We start from the raw sequence: 20,507 nt of genomic DNA, 5'->3' as shown, positions 1-20,507 counted from the left end.
AAATTGACTAATTTAAATATATCATTAAAAACATTTCTGCGTTAAATACCTAGCGGACTCTTCAGATCATTTGTTAAGGAGGCTGGGGGTCATCAAATTAACCATCATGTATAGCTTCATTTTTTTTTTAGATACGACATCTTTAAAAGCTGTCAACTATCATTTAGCAAATTGAAAGTAAAATACATTTTAGTTTTAATATTTAATCATTTTTGTATATCTTGATACAGAGCTCTTCTTCTAAAGGAGATAAAAATAGTCTAAAATGACCACTGTAAACCACCAAGCCCTCTTAAGTGTCCGTCTGTCTTAATCCTGCATCTTATACTGTATGCTTATACTGTATATCTTGATATAGAGCTCTTCTTCTAAAGGAGATAAAATGACCACAACCACCCAGCCCTCTTAAGTGTCCGTCTGTCTTAGTCCTGTTTCTACAGTACAGCTCGGTTATAATGAAATCACTGGGACCTCTGAAATTACATGGCTATATCAGTATTTCGTTATATCCGTGTACGGAATTCGTTAAATTTATATAGCTGGGGATCTAAGATAAAAATATTAGAATATTGGCGGTCCATAGTATTAACTACTTTTGTTTTTTGTATCACAGAGAAAAGAAAAGTAGTAGAAAATAACATTTAACGAAAAAATAGCGAATATTTTCACTGAACTCCTTAACTACACATCTACGGATTTTTCACTTCAACTACTATACTTGCGACGTTAGAGCAGACGCTCTAACTACAGCGCCACACTGGCGACTCCTGGATTAAAAGATAATACCTTGATTAAGAAGATAAGTCTGTATTAAAAATGCAAAATGAATTTTATTTTAAGTTGATCCTATAGAAATACTATAAATTAGAAGATTAATTCTACTTCTAAATCTTCTATGAATCTTCTTGCATAGACAAAACCAAAGGCAATAAAATTTCATATAAAATAATTTATTCGTGATGAAATAAATAGATGAACATGATGAAGCTTCATTTGAATTAATAGATGATCCGGTGGGTTAATTCCTAAAAAAGTATGAAATATGTTCCACAATGGTACTATTCGTAAAAAAGTTTCTTTGGATCACTAGAAAATGGTGAAGATGGTGAAAGAACTTCGAAGGTGCGAGGTTTAAAGGCTGCAAAGTTCAAAGATGGAGAAGTCTAACGAGAAAATCGGGAGAGGAAACCAGGAGATCTCTTCTTGTCTTCTCTATCCTTCCTCTAAAAATAAAAAAAAATCATAGGTAACATTCATAAATCGTGCCAATAATTTTCTGGTCTTTACTTTAAATCTAGCTTAATGAGTGTATTCTGGGATCAGTCATGTAATACCGGTAAGATAGAACTATTTCCATGTAAGATTGGACTTTCAGTAAGGCGTGGCATTCTCGGCGCTACGTAATTAGCATCTGTGAAATGGCAAATATATTCTCGTTGTTTAAGAAATTAAAAACATCAGGAACTTTAAATTGTTTTTCTTTTAAGTTGAATATAAGCATAATGGAAGATACTTACATAGAGTGTCTCAAGCCAAGGCGCATAATATCTGAAGTCATCCACTCCATCGACGGAAGAAATAAACATGTTCTGCGTTTCCTGGTGAAAATGGCTAAAATGATACTCTTTAGCTGAAGCTTTTTAGATACTATGATTTTTAAAGCTCTGGGAAATTATGGCCAAATGAAAAACTTAGTGAAATTCAAAATACAGAGGTTTTGTGCCATTAGCATTGTTACATTTTACTTTCGTTTAGAAATATCTGCTGAATTTCAGTATTTCTATCTTTAAATTCCTTACCTCAAGGTGAGAAAATTTTCCAGCCAGCCAATTCAGATACTCTAAATCAATCCGCTGGCAAACTCTGGTCTGAGGTCTTCTCCAATGCTTCCTTCGTTCAATTCTACCCCTGTTTCCTCCTTGAAATAAATGAAACATTGGTTTAAATAAATTATTTTCTGCAATGTTTTGTTTTCAAGTTCTTTTGTGGTAAAAATTACCGGTTTTAGTAAAATAAGTATCAAAAATTTTGCTTTTGATACCAATAACAGTGAAATACACCTGTGTTCAATATTTCGACATTTAGTCTAAAATTTTCTAGACTAGAATACCGGTATCATGAAGATATTATCCTTTTTGAAAATCACTCAAAATAGACATACGCATATTTAACATTTTGACAGAATACTATTTTTCTTACCTGAATTGTGTCCAATTCTTCTGCGTATTCTTTGATCCTCCACAGCTCTCTTGCTATGGTTTCACAGTCCGGAAGATAAATCTGTGAATACACCAAAATATAAATCAAATACAACATAAACGGCAAAACAAAAAATTGACCTTTGAAAAAATCTCAGCAACTTACTCCAATCTGTCCAGTCTTTTAATGAAGTAAATGAAAGAAAGGAAATTACCTTTAAAATCTTCTCAGGTATGGCTTTTCTACCATTTCGGTACTCTTTTCCTTCTTTCACATCCTAGGGTGAAAACTATCTTGACATTATTTATTATGAATGTTACACATTTTAAAAATTAATATTAATAAAAAAAATAATGTTTAAATCTGTTTACCATCATCTTTACTTTGGCAAACCTATATATAGATCTACTTGGTGATCAACAACCCTAGATGCATTCTAACGTCGAAACAATTATGACGTCATAATAGAAAAAAGTCATCATAGAAACGCCTCTAACCGCACCCGATGAAAATTGTGTTTTTTTTCATTGATGTTCAATAATTGATCAGATGTATACATATCTTTTATAAATATTATTTAAAGATGCTAAAAATAACCGTCTCACGTAAAAACATTAAAAATTAAGGGAAAAATTATAATAGCTAAAAGTTATTTTCTTCTTATTAAAAAACATAAATAATTTCACAGCTGTTTGTATAGCTACATCATTTAAGAAAACAATTCTAAAACGTTTTATTGAAATTCATAACAACGGCTATATTTTTTAAAATTTAATTATCGTAATCTAAATATTGATAAAATCAAACTTACCATTGTTTTCATCAAACTGTCAGATAAAAAATGTATTTTGATAAGCATTCATCGATTTCGACTCGGCGCTTTCTAACATGAAAAGCAATTGTGACGTCACAGAAATCAACGTCACTGATAGAAACATAAAGTGCATCCTTTTCTCGATGTAAAATGTATATTTTCTATGTTAGTAAAACTTTGATTGAATGCGCATTGTTCTCTAGATGAATAATTTCATTATAACAAAAAAGATAGAAGTTGAAAAAAAAATTGAAAGTAAAAATTAAGATTTTGTTCGATTGGGTTTGTTTGGTCTATTCAACTGCTTACTGAAATAATATGTAGACACTCCACCCTCTCCATTCTACTGGAACATTCAGAATATTAGTAATACTTACATGTAATTAACCATATCTTAATTTATCTCTTAAGGTTTTATCATAAACTAAATTTTCCATTTACCAACCTATTCTTGCAGGTTGCTTCAAGAATGACATAACGTTTTTTCCTGTACATATTCATTTACAATAAAAGATTAAACGGAAGAAAACGTGACAATCGTACATTTTTTTTTTCAATTTCAATTATGACCTCTCATTATGTTGTCATGAAGATAAGTGATTTTCTTTTTTAATAAAAGCTCTCTTTTCCTTAGTTTTGAAAATTACTCAAGAGTCTGTATTTTTAGAAGTGAATACATAACCGTAAATCTATAAATATTTAGATCTATGGCGCTTCTTTTAAGAAATACAAACTGAATTAGTATGTTCAGTATGGTAAACAATAAATATAGTCAGTTTTTACAATGGGTGGCACTGCAGCTCTCCAGTCTGTCAATTTTTTTTCCGGAGAGCTACAGTTCTGGAGCTAGTTCTCCGGTCTGTTATTTTTTTCCGGAGAGCCACAGATCTTCAGCTAGTTTTTTTTTTTTTTTAAAAAAAGGTAATTCATTCTCAATGCACTTTCATGAGCATTTTGGCCAAAAGATCTCTTGATCTATTATTCTTATTTTGCCCCCTAAAATAATCTAATTAAAAATAGACTTCATTATATTAGCTCCTTCATTATGCGCTTCAATACAAGTTTTGTTCACGTGGGGTTCGCAGATTTTTAGGGTGATGTCACTTTCTCTTCGGGAAATTGCCGTCGAAAAATGACACCCGGTCATTTTTCTATGGCGGTAATTATTCGTTTTCAAGAAATAAATGTCTAATTATGCTTATGCATTAAATTTTCATGCATATGGGCGTCGGTAGCAAATTGAAAGTGGGGTGGCTAATTGAAGGGGTGGGGGGCTAAACCAACAAAAAAAAGGAAGCCCCAATATTCAATGCTTATATCATGTCTATCTTTAAAAAAAGGGGGGGGGTAGCCCCACCTATCAGAAGAAACAAATCGGCAATATCTTCTCGTTCAAAAATTTATTTGTAGGTAATTCAATAAAACTTTGAACTTCGGAATAACCCCCCCCCCCCCCCCCATTTCCGACACATATGGTGCAAGACAATCGATTGGTCATCGTCATGAAATAAAAAAAAAATCGGACAGTTGTGTCCTTTATTTACATGTTCTTGATTCAGCAAATCCAGGTTCTGCAAGCCCTGCTTCTGTCTCTATTTGTCCCGCACGTTATTTAACCGCGCCTAACGATGATCCAGTAGATTGATGTAGAAATAAGTTTATTATATGATTGAATAATTTACATCTCTCTGATTGGCTGAGATCCAACTATGTTAGAAAAATACTACGTCGTATTGACCTGCACGTGACATTCCAGGTCAATACAAGGATTTATTTCCTCTACATTGATCTAAAAATAGATCGGGAAATTCCAAATTGATACAAATTGTTTTGTAAAGCTATTTAAACGACTGTGATTTTTTTTCATGTGAAAAAAAACATAATCGAATATATATTTTAGGGTGAGGGTGGTAAGAGGGGATGCAGGGACCCCCCTCCAACACTTTTACTGAACAACATGTTTTTTTACTTTTTGGCAGTCAGTTTTCCCTGAGTGATAATACTCCTTCCTTCCAAAATCTATCCTATAAAAAGACTGACATTATATTATTTTTTTCATGGCAACTAAAATTGATAAAAAGACCCATTTCAAATTGATACGACTGATAAGGTTTATTCACATTTTAATTATGTTTCTCTCTTGTATTTGGCTAGGACTTAATTAAATGCAAGTTAACAAGTAATGAGCTGTATCATTTTATCACTGAATCATATAATAAAACAATTATTGCTGTTTTTTTTTTTTTTGGTCAATACAATGATTTAGCCATCTTCGTAGTACTATATTCACCTCGCCCTTCGGGCTCGGTGAATATTGTACACCTCAGATGGCTAAATCATTGTATTGACCTCAAAAAACAGCAATGATTGTATAATATTTACTATTTGCAATTTTATCTCGAATAAATACATTGGAAATGTAAATATACAGAAATATTATGAGTACAATTATATATAATTATTGACTCTTTTGATGTTGAATATGGTTTGTTAAACACTAGAAATATATCAATGTTGATATATTTGATATACTGATACAATGATTATGTGACTGTGTTCTGTTATTCTGATCCACTCGAATAATTCAAACCACAATAACGTAGTCCTCTCGATTTTTGTCAATCTATTTCTTAGAGAGAGAGAGAGAGAGAGAGAGAGAGAGAGAGAGAGAGAGAGAGAGAGAGGGGGGGGGGGCTACATTATTGCAGCTAGGGGGAACTCAAGTTCCCATACGTAGTAAGAAAGATAACTCCTACGAATTTTTATTATTTTATTTAGAGTGACTCCCCTTTCAATGAGCAGTCGACATTTTTTTGTCCACAATATAAACAATGATAATATCTAGAAAATCTTGTTTGAAAATGGGTGTTATATAAATTCATCTCATTAACTATCGACCTTTAGGATAGAGGTCTAAGAGGAGGTAAGTCACAGTGATTCAAGTGTGGTGAATGTTTATTTGAATCGAAAATTTAAAATGCAGAATCGTGTCAACAACTGACCAGTAAGAAATCGGCCAATAAGCATAAGCCTACCGGTCTGTGGTTTACTTTGGTAGGGGCCTAGTGAAGAGGGGGGGGGGGGCTTTTGGTGTGAGGGTGGGATGTTGATAGACCGCCTTGTTTTATTGGCCCTCATTATCGTTTGTGACGTTGCAGTTGCTTGGCCTGACGTTGTCTGTTGTAGTTACTGCTCAGTTTTGAAGCACAAGTCAAAGAGAAAAGACGTGTTTTCAGTCAAGCGAATATTTTACGAAATTTCTACTGTCAAAAGAGCAAGTCAAGTCTTGAAGATGAATAAAAGTGATCATAAGAGGGTAATGCCAAGATTTGCCATGTTATTTTTGTGGGTTACTTTGTAGGAATAGCTTAACAAGCGATTTACTGTAAAAGCTAGAGGTCCAACGTATATACAAAGGCTTATAAACACTCTCCTCTCCCAGTTGCCTCTTTAAAAATCAATGGAAAATAACTTTATAACTTTAATAAAGGAAGATAACCAAAGTTTAAATGAAATTTGTTATTTTTTTGGTTCATTCCATTGTTTTTTATCTAATCGACGTGTTATGTTTACATTAATAAATTCCGCGAAATAAACTGATATTCAAATTCTAGGGTTAAAAATCCCGCAAACTTTAAATATTTTGACAATCGAGAGTTATCCTATTGTTTGATTTTAGTCAGCAGCTAAGCTATATTGTGTTATAGCTAGAGATGTTCTTTTGGAGAGGTATTTTGCATACATTAAGTTGCAATGTTTGGTTTTGTCAATGACGACGTCATGGTAACCGTTGCCTGAGTGACGTTGTGTTGCAAAGGCAGATTGATTAAGGTTTTTTTCCGGAAAGGGTTTGGGGGCTAGGTTAAAATTAAAAAAATTATAAATAATTTTAAGTTACTTACGAATCACTTAAAAACCCTTAACTACTTTGCCAAGCGTAAAAATCTGATTAGTGAAAGTGATGTGGATGAGTTGGGAAAAGGGGGGTGGGGGTCTGAACACTTTTACGTGTACAACATTTTCCAATTTCTTAACATTGAGTAGTCTGCGTTTTCTAGGGAAAAGGGATTCCAGGGTCAATTTGTAATTATTCAGTATGTATATTTTATAATTCCACAAATTTCGCGGATGGGGTCCAACCCCCCCCCCCCCCCCCCCTAATCCAGATCCTCGCTTGTGTTGTCGTTTTATTACTATTAGATTTCAAAGGGAAAAAAGGTCCTCTAAGTTTGAATCGAAAATTGAAAATAATGAAAATAATGAACAAATATTTGCACGAGGAATAAGGATTTATTACTAGTTTTGTATTGCAATACAATATTAAAGAAATGTGATTGTTTGATAAAGTAGTTAAATACCGGGTATATTGCACGCCAATATCACAAAAAATAGCTAAACATAGTTTCACAGTTGATAAACTAGGTTTATCGACTGTAAACTATAGTTTACAAACCCTGAACTATAGTTAACAATTCGGATTGTCTTGATTTGTAATACACATACTTACATAAAACACGAATGCACAAGTCAAATAAAGATCTTTTTAATATCCATTTCAGAAAAGAGTCGATGTTTCCTGCCCTGCCCCGGAAGATGCCTCGAGTTTTTACAAGAGGTTGGGACTGGACATTTTGGCCCCGTCCTCTACTTCCGGACAGACTGAGGAGGTCTCAGTATTCTTATTTATGTACATGTTACATGTATCGTAAATCTGAATGAAATGTAAGTTTCATTACCTCACGAATGAGGAGATGTTGATTGAATAGATTGCACAAATGAAATATAATTTTTTAAAATTACAGTAGCTTCTATTCTGTTATTAATGATAGTAAAATTGTTCAAAACAGAGAGGGAATTCATGGATTTTTAATTCATTTTTTCCTTCAAACATGGCAATGACACTTAATAAAACTCTTTATCTTTATTCTCTTACAGGCTGGGCCACCAAAGAAGCGTCCTGTTCAGCAGGCGAGCCACACAGCTCCCCTGACCACCACGCCCACACAAAGACCCGACAAAGTGGGACAACAGTGGGTCAGTTAAAATATTTTGTTAGTTCCCCATTCTTATATCTGAAACAGAATCATTTACGATATATGTAATATTTTCGTTGTCAACAAACTGTAACAATCTTGTTTTTATTTTAGCCTCAGTCTCAGCAGAAAGAACATTTCAGACAAAACTATCCTCATGAAAACAGATACAATGAAAGATCTGCATTTGTGAATACTGCTGCCACCTACCGACCGCAATATGCACCGGTCCATCGTCCTCATGAGCAACAAACTCATTATAGGACAGGCGTGGTACCTAGCAGCAACTCATATCAGCCGCAACATGCGCAACCTTCTCGCCCACATGGGTATCAAACTCAGACAAGACCTAATTATGTGAATGTGAACAGCATTCCCCAGCAACACAGAGTGCATCCTACTCATCCACATACAAGGACTGAGTCTATGAGCACAGTTGCTTCTCACAAACCCCAACATGCACAGCAATCTCAGCAGAGAGTGCATCCTACGCATCCAAATACTATGAGCACAGTTGCTTCTCACATACCTCAACATGCACGGCAACATCAGCAGAGAGTGGTGCGTAAAGAGGTAAAGTATTTTGCAAAAATCATGAAAATTTAAAATTATAACATGTAAATCTTTAAGTCATATGGAATTACCGATTTAACATTTATTTCTTTGTTGTTAAATTGTCAGGGAATTTATTATTCCGTAAATAATTTCAGCCTCAGGTGAAGCCGATCAACAGGTACGCCCCTCCAGATTACCTGACACTAATGTACCACCCCACTCCCACACTGGAGGACCTGGGGTTAACCAGTTATCTGGACAGTCCTCCCTCATCACCCAGAACTAGGTCACCAGCTCGGGAGGAAAAAACGGCGGATTCTCAACCAGAGCGAGAGTCGGCAAGGAGGGTCTTACCAGCATGGGACGCACCAACAAATGACACTTTTGACCAAGAATCCAAGACAACTAACTCACAAGCTAGAGAGTTCAGGACGGCTGTGTCAGCTGACAAACAGTCATCAAAAACTGACACTGTATCAGAGGCTAAAAAGTCCACACTGAATGTGACCAATCAAATGAGCGAAAGACACCAGGCAAATATAACCAATCAGATGAGTGAGAGACGACAGGTTCATTTGACCAATCGGAGGAGTGAGAGACACCAGGCGGCCTCACACACTCAGATGGTGAGTACTTTTAATTAATAACTTGAAGTATACAAAAGCCATATATGATTTAGATTAAATATCAATTTTTTTACATTAAGATTTGTATTAATGCCTGAATGTTCGTTTTAAACTCATGAAAGTTATTCTATGAATGGTTTAACATAAAATCCTAAAGCCTCAACTTTCTTTTGATGTTAGAGAAGGAGAAATATTAATATGTTTTTTAAATGATTAATAAGAATATCACTACATTGAATGTAATATTTATTTCTTTATATAGAATAAGCATTTGGCAGCAAATGTTGAACGTCAAAGATATGTCCCAAGCTTTGCTCCAAAAGGCTGGGACCCAACTAACAAGTCATCAAAGTCCTTACAAGGACCTGCATCAACTGAATCTGTAATTAATGCTACGTCTAGATCAGCTACATTCACTGCGCCCATTTCAAAGTCAGTCACAGACCAACCAACAAATAACAAAAGACCAGGGTCTGGTTCTACATTGGCTGAGAATCCAGACAAACGGGCATGTAATTGGGTAAGAGGGATTTTCGATCATGCTCTGAAGTATCAGCCACTAAAACCTTTTTTGAAGAATTTTTTCTTCTGACAAAGAGAAATAAAGAAATGAAATCAATGTTAGGAATCTGTAGCTCAGAATAATGTAGCTAGAAAAATTACTTTGCTAAAGTGGAATTTTACGTTTATTATTTAAGATGTACAGTTATACTTGTACAGTATATTGTGTATTAATAAAATTAATATTAAGTGGTTTGTCTTACAGTCAATGATTGCTGAACAATACTCGACAGAAAGTCGTCACTCTGTAAATCAGGAGCAAAGATGTGACGCATTGTACAGACGCTACAACAAAGACGAGCGTCAACAGACGCATGCCACAAAGCGTCACCAAAATCATGACGCAATGTATCAGAAGCATACTGATGTACAGAGTCACAACCAGACATTTGATCAGGTAACTATTGTAAAGCTTAAAGTGTATGATTTTGTCATAACTAATGATAATTGTTACTAATTGTGAGAAATAAATATAAGTACATGCATACAATTTTCTTTAAGATTCTGGCTGAGCAGATAGCTAGACAGGCTGAACTCAAAAGCAAGAATCATAACCAAGCTCCTCAAACTGGCACCAGCGTAAGCGAGGAAAGAAGCACGTGCCAATCTGTAGGTCCCATTTAACACTTTTTATTAGTAATTTCTAACGGCTGAATTATATTTTTTATTAGTTATAAAATGTGAAACTATTTTAGAATGTTTTCATACAAGTTCAAAAGATTAATTGAAGACTTGGGGGTCCAATTCAGCGTCCATCGATTTTACTTTATATACATTGTATAACATCTAAAAAAAAAAACAACATCTTTTCTGTTTTCCAGATGACAAAATCTATACCCACTGTCAACATGGACGACCTGTTTGGTGGATTGTCACCTTACAGCTGCTGGAATCAGTCTGCACCGGAAGACCCGAGGTTTTCTTAACTTTTGGTCCTAGTGCTGCTCAACTTATCTCATGCAGTCATAATTGCTGAAATAACCCCTGTGTTACGACAAACAATTACAACATCACGAAGAACTGTTCTGATTCCTTGAGAAGAAAAAATCTGTGATATTCTCAGAGACTTTTACTACCATGTCTTTCATTTCATTGTCTGTGATAATGACTTATTTGAATATATTTCATGACAATCACTTTAAGCTATTTTATTTTTTTTTATATACACATGTAGTCTAAAGGTTTTTTCGTCAATAACAGAGATCCTATTATTTGAACTTTGCAAATATTTGGGCTTTTTTTAAAAAAGAGAATCTTTTTATCGTAGATTATCTTTTTTTTTTTTTTACAGACTGAATATTAATTTTTTGCTGTATGACGTATTGGCTTATTTCTTTTCATGGCAAATAAATTTATTCTTATAGTTGTTTCATTCTTTTTTTTTTATTTTTAAGACTTTATATTGTCAATGACATTATGCGTATCTTTGTTCAGGCACAGGTGTGCATGATGTGACGATGAAAACTCTTTGTTTATTCTCATTTTTCTCTCAGATTAGGTCACCTTGTTTTCTAAATAAACAAACTTTTATGCATTCATATACGACATTAAAAATACAACTGTAGTTTTTATTTTTTGATTTCAATACCTTTAAATAACTTCCTTGATTAAACATTAATAAATACAAGAGACCCACGGGCCTTAAAGGTCACCTGTCAAGGTTCAAGGTCGTAATTTATACATTCCGTCTGTGTGTAACACTTTCGTTTCCGGGCGATATCTCAAGGAGCTATTGAGCTTTTGCAATGAAATTTTAGGAAATCTTATACCATAACTTCCTAGGGCCTCTCTCCCTCACCCCTCTCAAAGTGTCCCGCCCCGTTTTTTTTTTTTAAATTATTGTTTATTGTATTAAAGTCGTTTGGCACAATTTTCAGCACAGGGGCATGAAGAGAGTTATTATGTATAATACAGGTTGTCGGCGGGCTTTATATTCTTATTACATATATTAGAACTGTTTAGTAAAGGCGAAATTAGACATCATGTATTATGTAAAATTTTGACAATACTGAACGTGAATATACACTAAACATTTTTTTTTTTACTATGCTGCATATGCAAGTACCTTCGTGGTGTAGGGGTTTGACTCGTATATTATGTGCAAGATCTCGGGTTCAAATTCTGTATGATCCTTTTTTTTTATTTTTTCTGGGGGGAGGGGTTATTAAATGAAACTATTAAACGTATGAAATGAAATCGTTATGACGTCCGTTTGTACAAAATTACAGTGTGATAAATATTCTATATAAAGAGTGCTCTAAACACATAATAAAGAATAGACAATTAAATTTTTATATCTATATTGGCATTTTTTTTACTTGCTTCAAACCCTTTAAAATGTATAAATTTAATAATTCTACAAATTCAGGGTACGGGGCTCTTCTTTTTACCCTCAACAGGAGACACAGATTCTCTGAATAAGTAGCTTGTTTTAAAATGAATTTCGACTACGGGATCATTCGCCTACATGATCAATGCATAGGACCAATAGGGATGTGACCAGTCAATAGGAAATGTTAAGGTTTCGATCGTCGAAGGTCAACATGTCCTAAAATTTATTTTTACAATAGCCCCAAAACTTTGTGAAGTATAAAGTTTAATCTTTTACACTTTATAAATTTTTCATTGATTAACAGATAGAAAGTATCTCTTGATAAAAAAAAATGATATTAATTGAGAAAAATTCTTCTTAAAAATGCATATATTTTCAAAAAAAATTCACCTAATTAATTCCGTGCTCTTAGTGAAAACCATCATTGCAGAAACAAAATATGTTTATCAATGAAGGGCAAGTTGGACTTGGATAGCCTCTGGAAAGTTGTTTTCCCTGTTTATTTTGTCCAAATGTTAAGACTTGAAAGTGAAAGTACATTGCAAATGGCCGATTCTATAGGGGTCTTGTTTTTTTTACATGTCATGCTTTCAATAACAGCCTTTCAGAGACCATTCACGTCCAACTTGCCCTTCAATGATAAACATATATTATTTCTACAATGTTGGTTTTCACAAAAAGGACAGAATTAAGCAGGTGCATTTTTCTTTAAATATGCACATTTTCTGATAAATTTTTTCTCAAAAAATATCTTTTTAAAAATATTTGTTATCAAGTGATACTTTCTATTTATTAATCAATGACATATTTATAAACTCTAAACGTTTTGACTTTATACCACATATAGTTTTGGAGCTATTGTAAAAATAATTTTTTAGACATGTTGACCTTTGACGAAACCTTCACTAGCTATACTCCATTATACCAAATCCCACTTTAAAATAATGTTTCTGCTCTACCCTTTAATCTGTATATTATTAAAACGGACTTTTGAAAGTATTTACATACAATTGATGCACACATCAAATCAATTATTGAACTCATTTGTTTTGGGGGCATCATACGGCTGATCTGCATCATATTCATTTACACCATATTCAGCTGTAGAGTTAAATATCAAATTATAACTTACTTTACATTAATAGATTATTAATAATAATACAAAGTGTTCTTATTATCCCAGTCAAAGGAAACCACTGAGTCTGACACATCTGTTTCATACTTGGATATTTTACTTGAAAAAGACATTAATGGTAATCTAACAACCAAGCTCTATGATAAACGTGATTTTTCCGTTATTTCCCGATCATGACAAGGAGTACACGGCGGGTGTGACCGTCGGCAGGGGATGCAAACTCCTCCATGGCACCTGATCCCACCTCTGATGATTTGAAGATCCGTGTTTGCTCTGCTCCTGTTTTGTATTGTTTTATGGACTTTTGATCTTGGATACTGTTCTTTATCTCCATATGTTTCATAGGAAGGCTCTAATGATATCGATGTTTCTTCTCTCTTTCTCTCCACTCCCACTCTCCCAGCATCCTCTCCCTACTCCCTCTCTTGCCACTCCTACTCTCTCCCCACTCTCTCTCTCTCCACTCAAACTCTCTCTCTCTTCACTCCCTTCATTCCTCTTTCCCGAATCCCACTCTCTCTCTCTCTCTCTCTTCCCACCCACTCTTTCTCTCTCTCTCTCTCTCCCCACTCCCTCTATATCTCTCTCCCCTCTCTCCAACCCCTCTCCATTATTTTTCTCAAGCCAAACGAGCTCCTACTCACTATCAACACACTTTCTCTTTTCCCTACCCTAATTTCCATTTCTTCCCACTCCCTGCCTCTAACTAAATCCACATTCCCATTCTCCAATTTATTCTCTCCTTCCCTTAACTCTTTTTTCTCTCCAATACCTTCTCTCTCCACTCCCACTATATCTCTCCAAGCTCTCTCCCAACTCCCTCTCTCGCCACTCTTTCCCTCCCTCCATCCCACTCTCTCTCCTCAATCCCACTCTCTCTCTCCTACTCCCACTCGTTGTCCCTACTCCCACGCCTCATTCTCTCCCTTCTTTTTCCCCACTCCCACTCTCTCTAATTAAACTCCATATGCATAGCGCTATCGCACTCTCTCTTTCTCATTCCCCATTCTCTTGCTCCCCATCCCCACTGTCTCACTCCCCTTCTAACTCTCTCTCTCTTTCCCAAATCGCACTCTCTCCTAACTCCTACTCTCTCCCCACTCCTCTCTCTTTCCTCTTCCATTTTCCTCTCCCCACTCACACTCTCTTAAGCTCTTTTTCGTCATTCTCACTCTCCCCAATCGCACTCTCGTTCCTACTCTAGCTCTTCTTTCCATTCCCATTTTTCTTCCCACTCTTACTCTCCCCCTCCCTTCCTCTCCCCACTCCCTCTCTCTTCCCCACTCTCCTTATAGTCCCTCGCTCTCCCGCCAACTCTCCTTTTCTCCCCCACTACCTCTTCCTCCCGTCTCCCCCTGTCTTCCCACTCCTCTCTCTCTCCCTATTCCCCCCCCCCTCTCCCCCCCCCATTTCTTTTCTCTCCAGTCCCTCTCTCTCCTACTCATCTCACTCCATCTCTCCCCCCACTCTCTCCTCTCTCTCCCAACTCCCTTTCTTGCCAATCTTTCTTACTCTTCCCACTCCCTTTCTCCCCCACTCCCTTTCTCCCTCATTTTCTCACTCCCTCTTTCTCTCCCCACTCCCTCTCTCTCCCATTCTCCTCACTCCCTTTCTCACCCACTCTCAAAACTCCCTATTCACCCCCACTCCCACTCTTCCCGCTTCTTTTCTCTCTCTCCCCACTCCCTCTCTCTCTCCAACTCTCCAAACTCCCTCTCTCTTTCACTCTCCTCACACCCTCTTTCTCTTCCTTTCTCTCCCGCTATCCAACCTCACCTAATCTGCCCACTCCTTCTCTTTCCCCACTCTCCTCACCCCCCTCCCATTCTCTCAATTCTCTCTCTTTCCCCACCCCCTCTCTCTCTCCCAACTCTCCTCACTCCCTCTCTCTTACTCTTTCCCAACTCCCTCTCTCTCTCCCTCTCCCCACTTCTCTCTCTCCCACTCTCCCCCTCTCTCCCCACCCCCTCTCTCTCTCCCAACTCTCCTCACTCCCTCTCTCTTACTCTTTCCCAACTCCCTCTCTCTCCCCCTCTCCCCACTTCTCTCTCTCCCACTCTCCCCCATTATCCCCACTCCCACTCTCTCTCTCCCACCCTCCCCACCTTCTCTCTCTCAAACTCTCCCACCAACTATCCTCTCTCTCCCACTCTCCCCACTCCTGTCTTTCTAACTCTCTCCACTTCATCTCTCTCCCAATCTCCCCACTCCTCTCTCCTCTCTTTCTCTCTCTCCACTCTCACTACTCTCCCTCTTTCCTCACTCCCCTTTTCTCCTACTCTTCAAACTTCCTCTCTCTTCCACTCTCCCCATTCTCTCTCTCTCTCAAAAATCTCCCTTTTCCTATCTCTCCAACTTTCGTCACTCCCTCTATCTCCCCCATCATCCCCACTCCCTCTTAATCTCCCCACTTCCTCTGTCTCCCATTCTCCCCTTTCATTCTCTTTCCCACTACCTCTCTCTCCCACTGTCCCCACTCCCTCTCCCTTCTCCTCTCTTATCCTATACTTCCCTCACTTCCTCTCTCTCTCTCCCATTTCTACTCTCTCTCACACCCCCTCTCCCCCTCTCTCTCCCATTCCTACTCTCTCCCACACTCCCTACTCGCTGTCTATCCCCGTTCCCTTTCTCTCCCGACTACCTCTCTCCTCAACTCTTCCCATACCTGCTTTCTCCCCGCTTCCTCTCTCTTCGACTCCCTCTCTCTTCTCGACTCCCTCTCCCATTCCTACTCTCTCCCACTCTCCCCACTCCCTCTCTCCCCCACTCCTTCTCTCTCCCACTCACCCAACTCTACTATTTTTCACTCTCCAAACTCCCTCTCTTTCCCATTCTCAACACTCCTCTCTCCCCAACTCTCCCCATTCCCCCTCTCCCAACTCCCTCTCTCTCCCATTTCTAATTTCCCACACTCCCCACTCCCTCTCTCTCCCTTATCCTCCCTCCCCACACCTTCCCCCTCCCCACTCCTCTCTCTTCCCACTCTCCCCACTCCTCTCTCCCATTCCCTCTCTCCCTATTCTTTTTCTCTCCCATTCTCCCCTCTCCTCTCTCTCCACTCCTCTTTCAAACTCCCTCTCTCTCCCCCTGCTCCTCTCTCCCCCACTCCTCTCTCTCCCACTCTCCCCACTCCTTCTCTCTCCCACTACCTCTCCTACTCCTCTCCCCCACTCTCCCCACTCCTTTCTCTCCCGACTCCTTTTCTCTCTCCCACTCCCTCCCCACTCTATATCTATCCCACTCTCCCCACTCCTTCTCTCTGCCCACTCCATCTCTCTCTCTCCCCACTCCTCTCCCCCATTCCCTGTCTCCCACTCCTTCTCTCTCTCCCCACTCTTTCTCTCTACCACTCCCTCCCCTCTCTTTCTCTGTCCCACTCTCCCCATCTCTTCTCTCCCCCACTCTTCCCACTCCCTCTCTCCCCCACTCCTTCTCTCTCCCACACTCTCCCCACTCCTCTCTCTCTCACTCCTCTCTCCCACTCCTTTTCTTTCTCTACTCTCCTCTCCACTCTCTCTCTCTCCCTCTCCCTCTCTCTCTTTCTCTCTCCCACTCTCTCTCTCCACCCACTCCTCTCTCTCTCTCTCCCTCTCTCTCTCTCTCTCTCTCTCCTCCCCTCTCTCTCTCTCTCTCTCTCTCTCTCTCTCTCTCTCCTCTCTCTCTCTCCCTCTCCTCTCTCTCTCTCTCCTCTCTCTCTCCACTCTCCCCACTCCTTCTCTCTCCCCCACTCTCCCAACTCCTCTCTCCCGACTCCTTTTCTCTCTCCCACTCCCTCCCCACTTTTTCTCTCTCCCACTCTCCCACTCCATCTCTCTCTCCCCACTCCTCTCCCCACTCCTCTCCCCATTCCCTGTCTCCCACTCCTCTCTCTTCCCACTCTTTCTCTCTCCCACTCCCTCCCCACTCTTTCTCTCTCCCATTCTCCCTCTCTCTCTCCTCTCTCTCTCCACTCTCTCTCTCTCCACTCCCTCTCTCCCCACTCCTTCTCTCTCCCACACTCTCCCCACTCCTCTCCCCCACGCCTTCTCTCTCTCTCTCTCCCCACTCCCTCCCTCACTCCCACTCCCTCTCTACTCTCTCTTCTCTCTCAATTCTCTCTCTCTCTCTCCCTCTCTCCTCTCTCTCTCTCTCTCTCCCCCACTCACTCTCTCCCCATCCTCTCTCTCCCACTCCTTCTCTCTCCCACACTCACTCTACTCCTTCTCTCTCCCCACTCCTCTCACCCACAACTACTTCTCTCTCTCCAACTCCCTCCCCCATTCTTTTTCTCTCCCACTCTCCCCACTCTTTCTCCCACATCCTCTCTCCCCCACTCCTCTCTCCACCCACTCCCTCTCTCTCCCCACACTTTCTCTCTCCCCACTCCCTCTCTCTCCCCCACACCTTTTCTCTCTCCCACTCCCTCCCCACTCTTTCTCTCTCCCACTCTTCTCTCCCCCACTCCATCTCTCTCTCCCTACTCCTCTCCCCCACTCCCTGTCTCTCCCCATTCTTTTTCTCTCCCACTCTCCTCACTCCCTCTCTCCCCCACTCTTTCTCCCACCTCCTCTGTCCCCCATCCCTCTCTCTCTCTCTCCGCCACTCTTTCTCTCTCTCCTACTCTCCCCACTCCTCTCTCCCATTCTTTCTCTCTCCCACTCTCCCCACTCCTTTTCTCTCTCCCACTCCCCCTCTCCTCTCTCTCCCACTCTTCCCACTCCTCTCTCTCCCAACGCCTCTCTCTCCCACTCCTCCTCACTCTTTCTCTATCCAACTCCCTCCCCACTCTTTGTCTCTCCCATTCCTCTCTCCCTCACACCTTTTCTCTCCCCCACTCTTCCCCACTCCCTTTCTCCCCTACTCTTCCCACTTCCTCTCTCCCCCGTCCTTCCTTTCCCACTCCTTCTCTCTCCCCACTCCTCTCTCTCCCACTCCCTCCCCATTCTTTCTCTCTCCCATTCTCAACACTCTTCTCTCCCCCCTCTCCCCCCACTCCCTCCCTCCCCCACTCCATCTCCCCACTCCTCTTCCCCATTCTTTTTCTCTCCCACTCTCCCCACTCCCTCTCTCCCCACTCTTTCTGCCACCTCCTCTCTTCCCCATCCCTCTCTCTCCCCCACTCCCTCTCCTCTGCTACTCTCCCCACTCTTTCTCTCTCCCACTCTTTCTCTCTCCCACTCTCCCCACTCCTTTTCTCTCTCCCACTCCCCCTCTCCCCCTCTCCTCTCTCTCCCACTCTTCCCACTCCTCTTCATCCCAACGCCTCTCTCTCCCACTCCTCCTCACTCTTTCTCTCTCCAACTCCCTCCCCACTCTTTGTCTCTCCCATTCCTCTCTCCCTCAATCCTTTTCTCTCCCCAACTCTTCACCACTCCCTCTCTCCCCTACTCTTCCCACTCCTCTCTCTCTCCCCACTCCTCTCTCTCCCCACTCCTTCTCTCTCTCCCACTCCCTCCCCATTCTTTCTCTCTCCCATTCTCCCCACTCTTCTCTCCCCCACTCTCCCCACTCCCTCCCTCCCCCACTCCATCTTTCTCTCCCCACTCCTCTTTCCCATTCTTTTTCTCTCCCACTTTTCCCACTCCCTCTCTCCCCCACTCTTTCTCCCACCTCCTCTCTCCCCCACTCCTTCTCTCTCTCCTACTCTCCCCACTCCTCTCTCCCATTTCCTCTTTCTCCCCACTCTTTCTCTTTCTCACTCTCCGCACTCCCCCTCTCTCCCCAATTCCTCTCTCTCCCATTCTTCCCACTCCTTCTCTCTCTCCCACTCCCTCCTCACTCTTTCTCTCTCCACCTCCCTCCCCACTCTTTCTCTCTCCCACTCTCCCCACTCCTGTCTCTCCCACTCTTCCTACTCCCTCTCTCCCCCACTCCTCTCTTTCCCACTCCTTCTCTCTCCCACACTCTCCCCACTCCTCCCCCCACTCCTTTCTCTTCTACTCTCCCCACTCCCTCCCCACTCTTTCTCTCCCACTCCCTCCCCACTCTTTCTCTCCCCTACTCCTTCTCTCTCTCTCCCACTCTCCCAACTCCTCTCTCCCCCACTCCTTCTCTCATTCTCCCACTCCTCTGTCCCCCAATCATTTTCTCTCTCCCACTACCTCCCCACTCTCTCTCCCACTCCCTCCCTACTATTTCTCTCTCCCTTCCTCCTCCACTCCTTCTCTCTCTACCACTCAATCTCTCTCCCCACTCCTCTCTCCCACTCCCTGTCTCTCCCCACTCTTTTTCTCTCCCATTCTTGCCACTCCCTCTCTCTCCCACTCTCCCCACTCCTCTCTCCCACTCCCACCCCACTCTTTCTCTCTCCCCCACTCTCTCTCTCCCCACTCTTTCTCTCTCCTACTCTCCCCCACTCCTTCCCTCTCTCTCCCTCTCCATCTCTCTCCCCACTCTTTCTCTCTCCCCCACTATACCAACTCCCTCTCTCCCCCATTCCTACTCTTCCCCACTCTCCCCACTTTCTCTTTCTCTCTCTCTCCCACTCCCTCTCTCTCCCATTCCTACTCTCTCTCACACTACCCACTCCCACTTAACTCAAATAAAATTTCAAAAATATCAAAAAATTATTATAAAACTTTTTTATTGTTATCGTTTTACCTAAATTATTTTTACATTTTAGCAGAATTGTATATTCCAAAAAAAATAAAATATAAGGGGAATAACTTTAAACATCACAAAATACTGCTTCCCAGTTTGCAATTTGATCATAGCATTATATGTTCATGCATTAATTTTTTACATACATGCTTGATTAATAATACTTATATGCTTACTAGCATGCAAGTTCGTTAAATGGCTTTGTTATCTTTGTAAAGTCTTTGATGAAGCAGTGGAAATAGCTTATAAACTTCATCTGCCTAAGTTGGTCTGAGCCAGTTCAGGAATGCACGATCATGGGTTGTTGTGCAGACATGTGCATTACATATATATCTAAACAATGATGATGATCAAGTGAAATAATCATAAAAACAAGAAAAACAATATTCCTTTAATATCATTTATTATTCATAAATATATTGAAAATTTTCACCCTATTTACATTATATCAGCTTAAAATCCCATTTGGATCTTATTTGTTGTATCGTTATGAAAATGTGTGGCTAATGCACTTATCTACATGCAATTCTGTGCAGACATCGTGACGGCGCGTTAAAAATGTACATCAACATTTGAGTCTACCATGGAGACTAAGTGCGCACTTTGAAAAAAAAATGTATAAAAATTTTTTTGGAATTTTTGATTTTAGAAAAAAGATATTATTATTATTTTT

The 20,507-nt window shown here is 40.0% G+C and overlaps 1 protein-coding gene across 1 annotated transcript; it reads left to right on the top strand.

The window, feature by feature from the left end:
* The first annotated feature begins 9,116 nt into the window (after positions 1–9,116).
* Positions 9,117–10,952, top strand: LOC134269417 (uncharacterized). Its single transcript, XM_062751605.1, has 5 exons — positions 9,117–9,227; positions 9,490–9,747; positions 9,994–10,185; positions 10,290–10,397; positions 10,610–10,952. The coding sequence occupies exons 1-5, from the start codon at positions 9,117–9,119 to the stop codon at positions 10,712–10,714; spliced, it is 774 nt and encodes a 257-aa protein (XP_062607589.1). The 3' UTR covers positions 10,715–10,952.
* The last annotated feature ends 9,555 nt before the right edge of the window (positions 10,953–20,507 follow it).

Source organism: Saccostrea cucullata, unplaced genomic scaffold (assembly GCF_032062105.1).
Source record: "Saccostrea cucullata isolate Sc308-1 unplaced genomic scaffold, CSIRO_AGI_Scuc_v1 ctg977, whole genome shotgun sequence".
In the NCBI taxonomy this organism is placed as follows: domain Eukaryota; kingdom Metazoa; phylum Mollusca; class Bivalvia; order Ostreida; family Ostreidae; genus Saccostrea; species Saccostrea cuccullata.
Note: the sequence above shows the minus strand (reverse complement) of the source record. Positions and strands in the feature narration are given on the sequence as shown.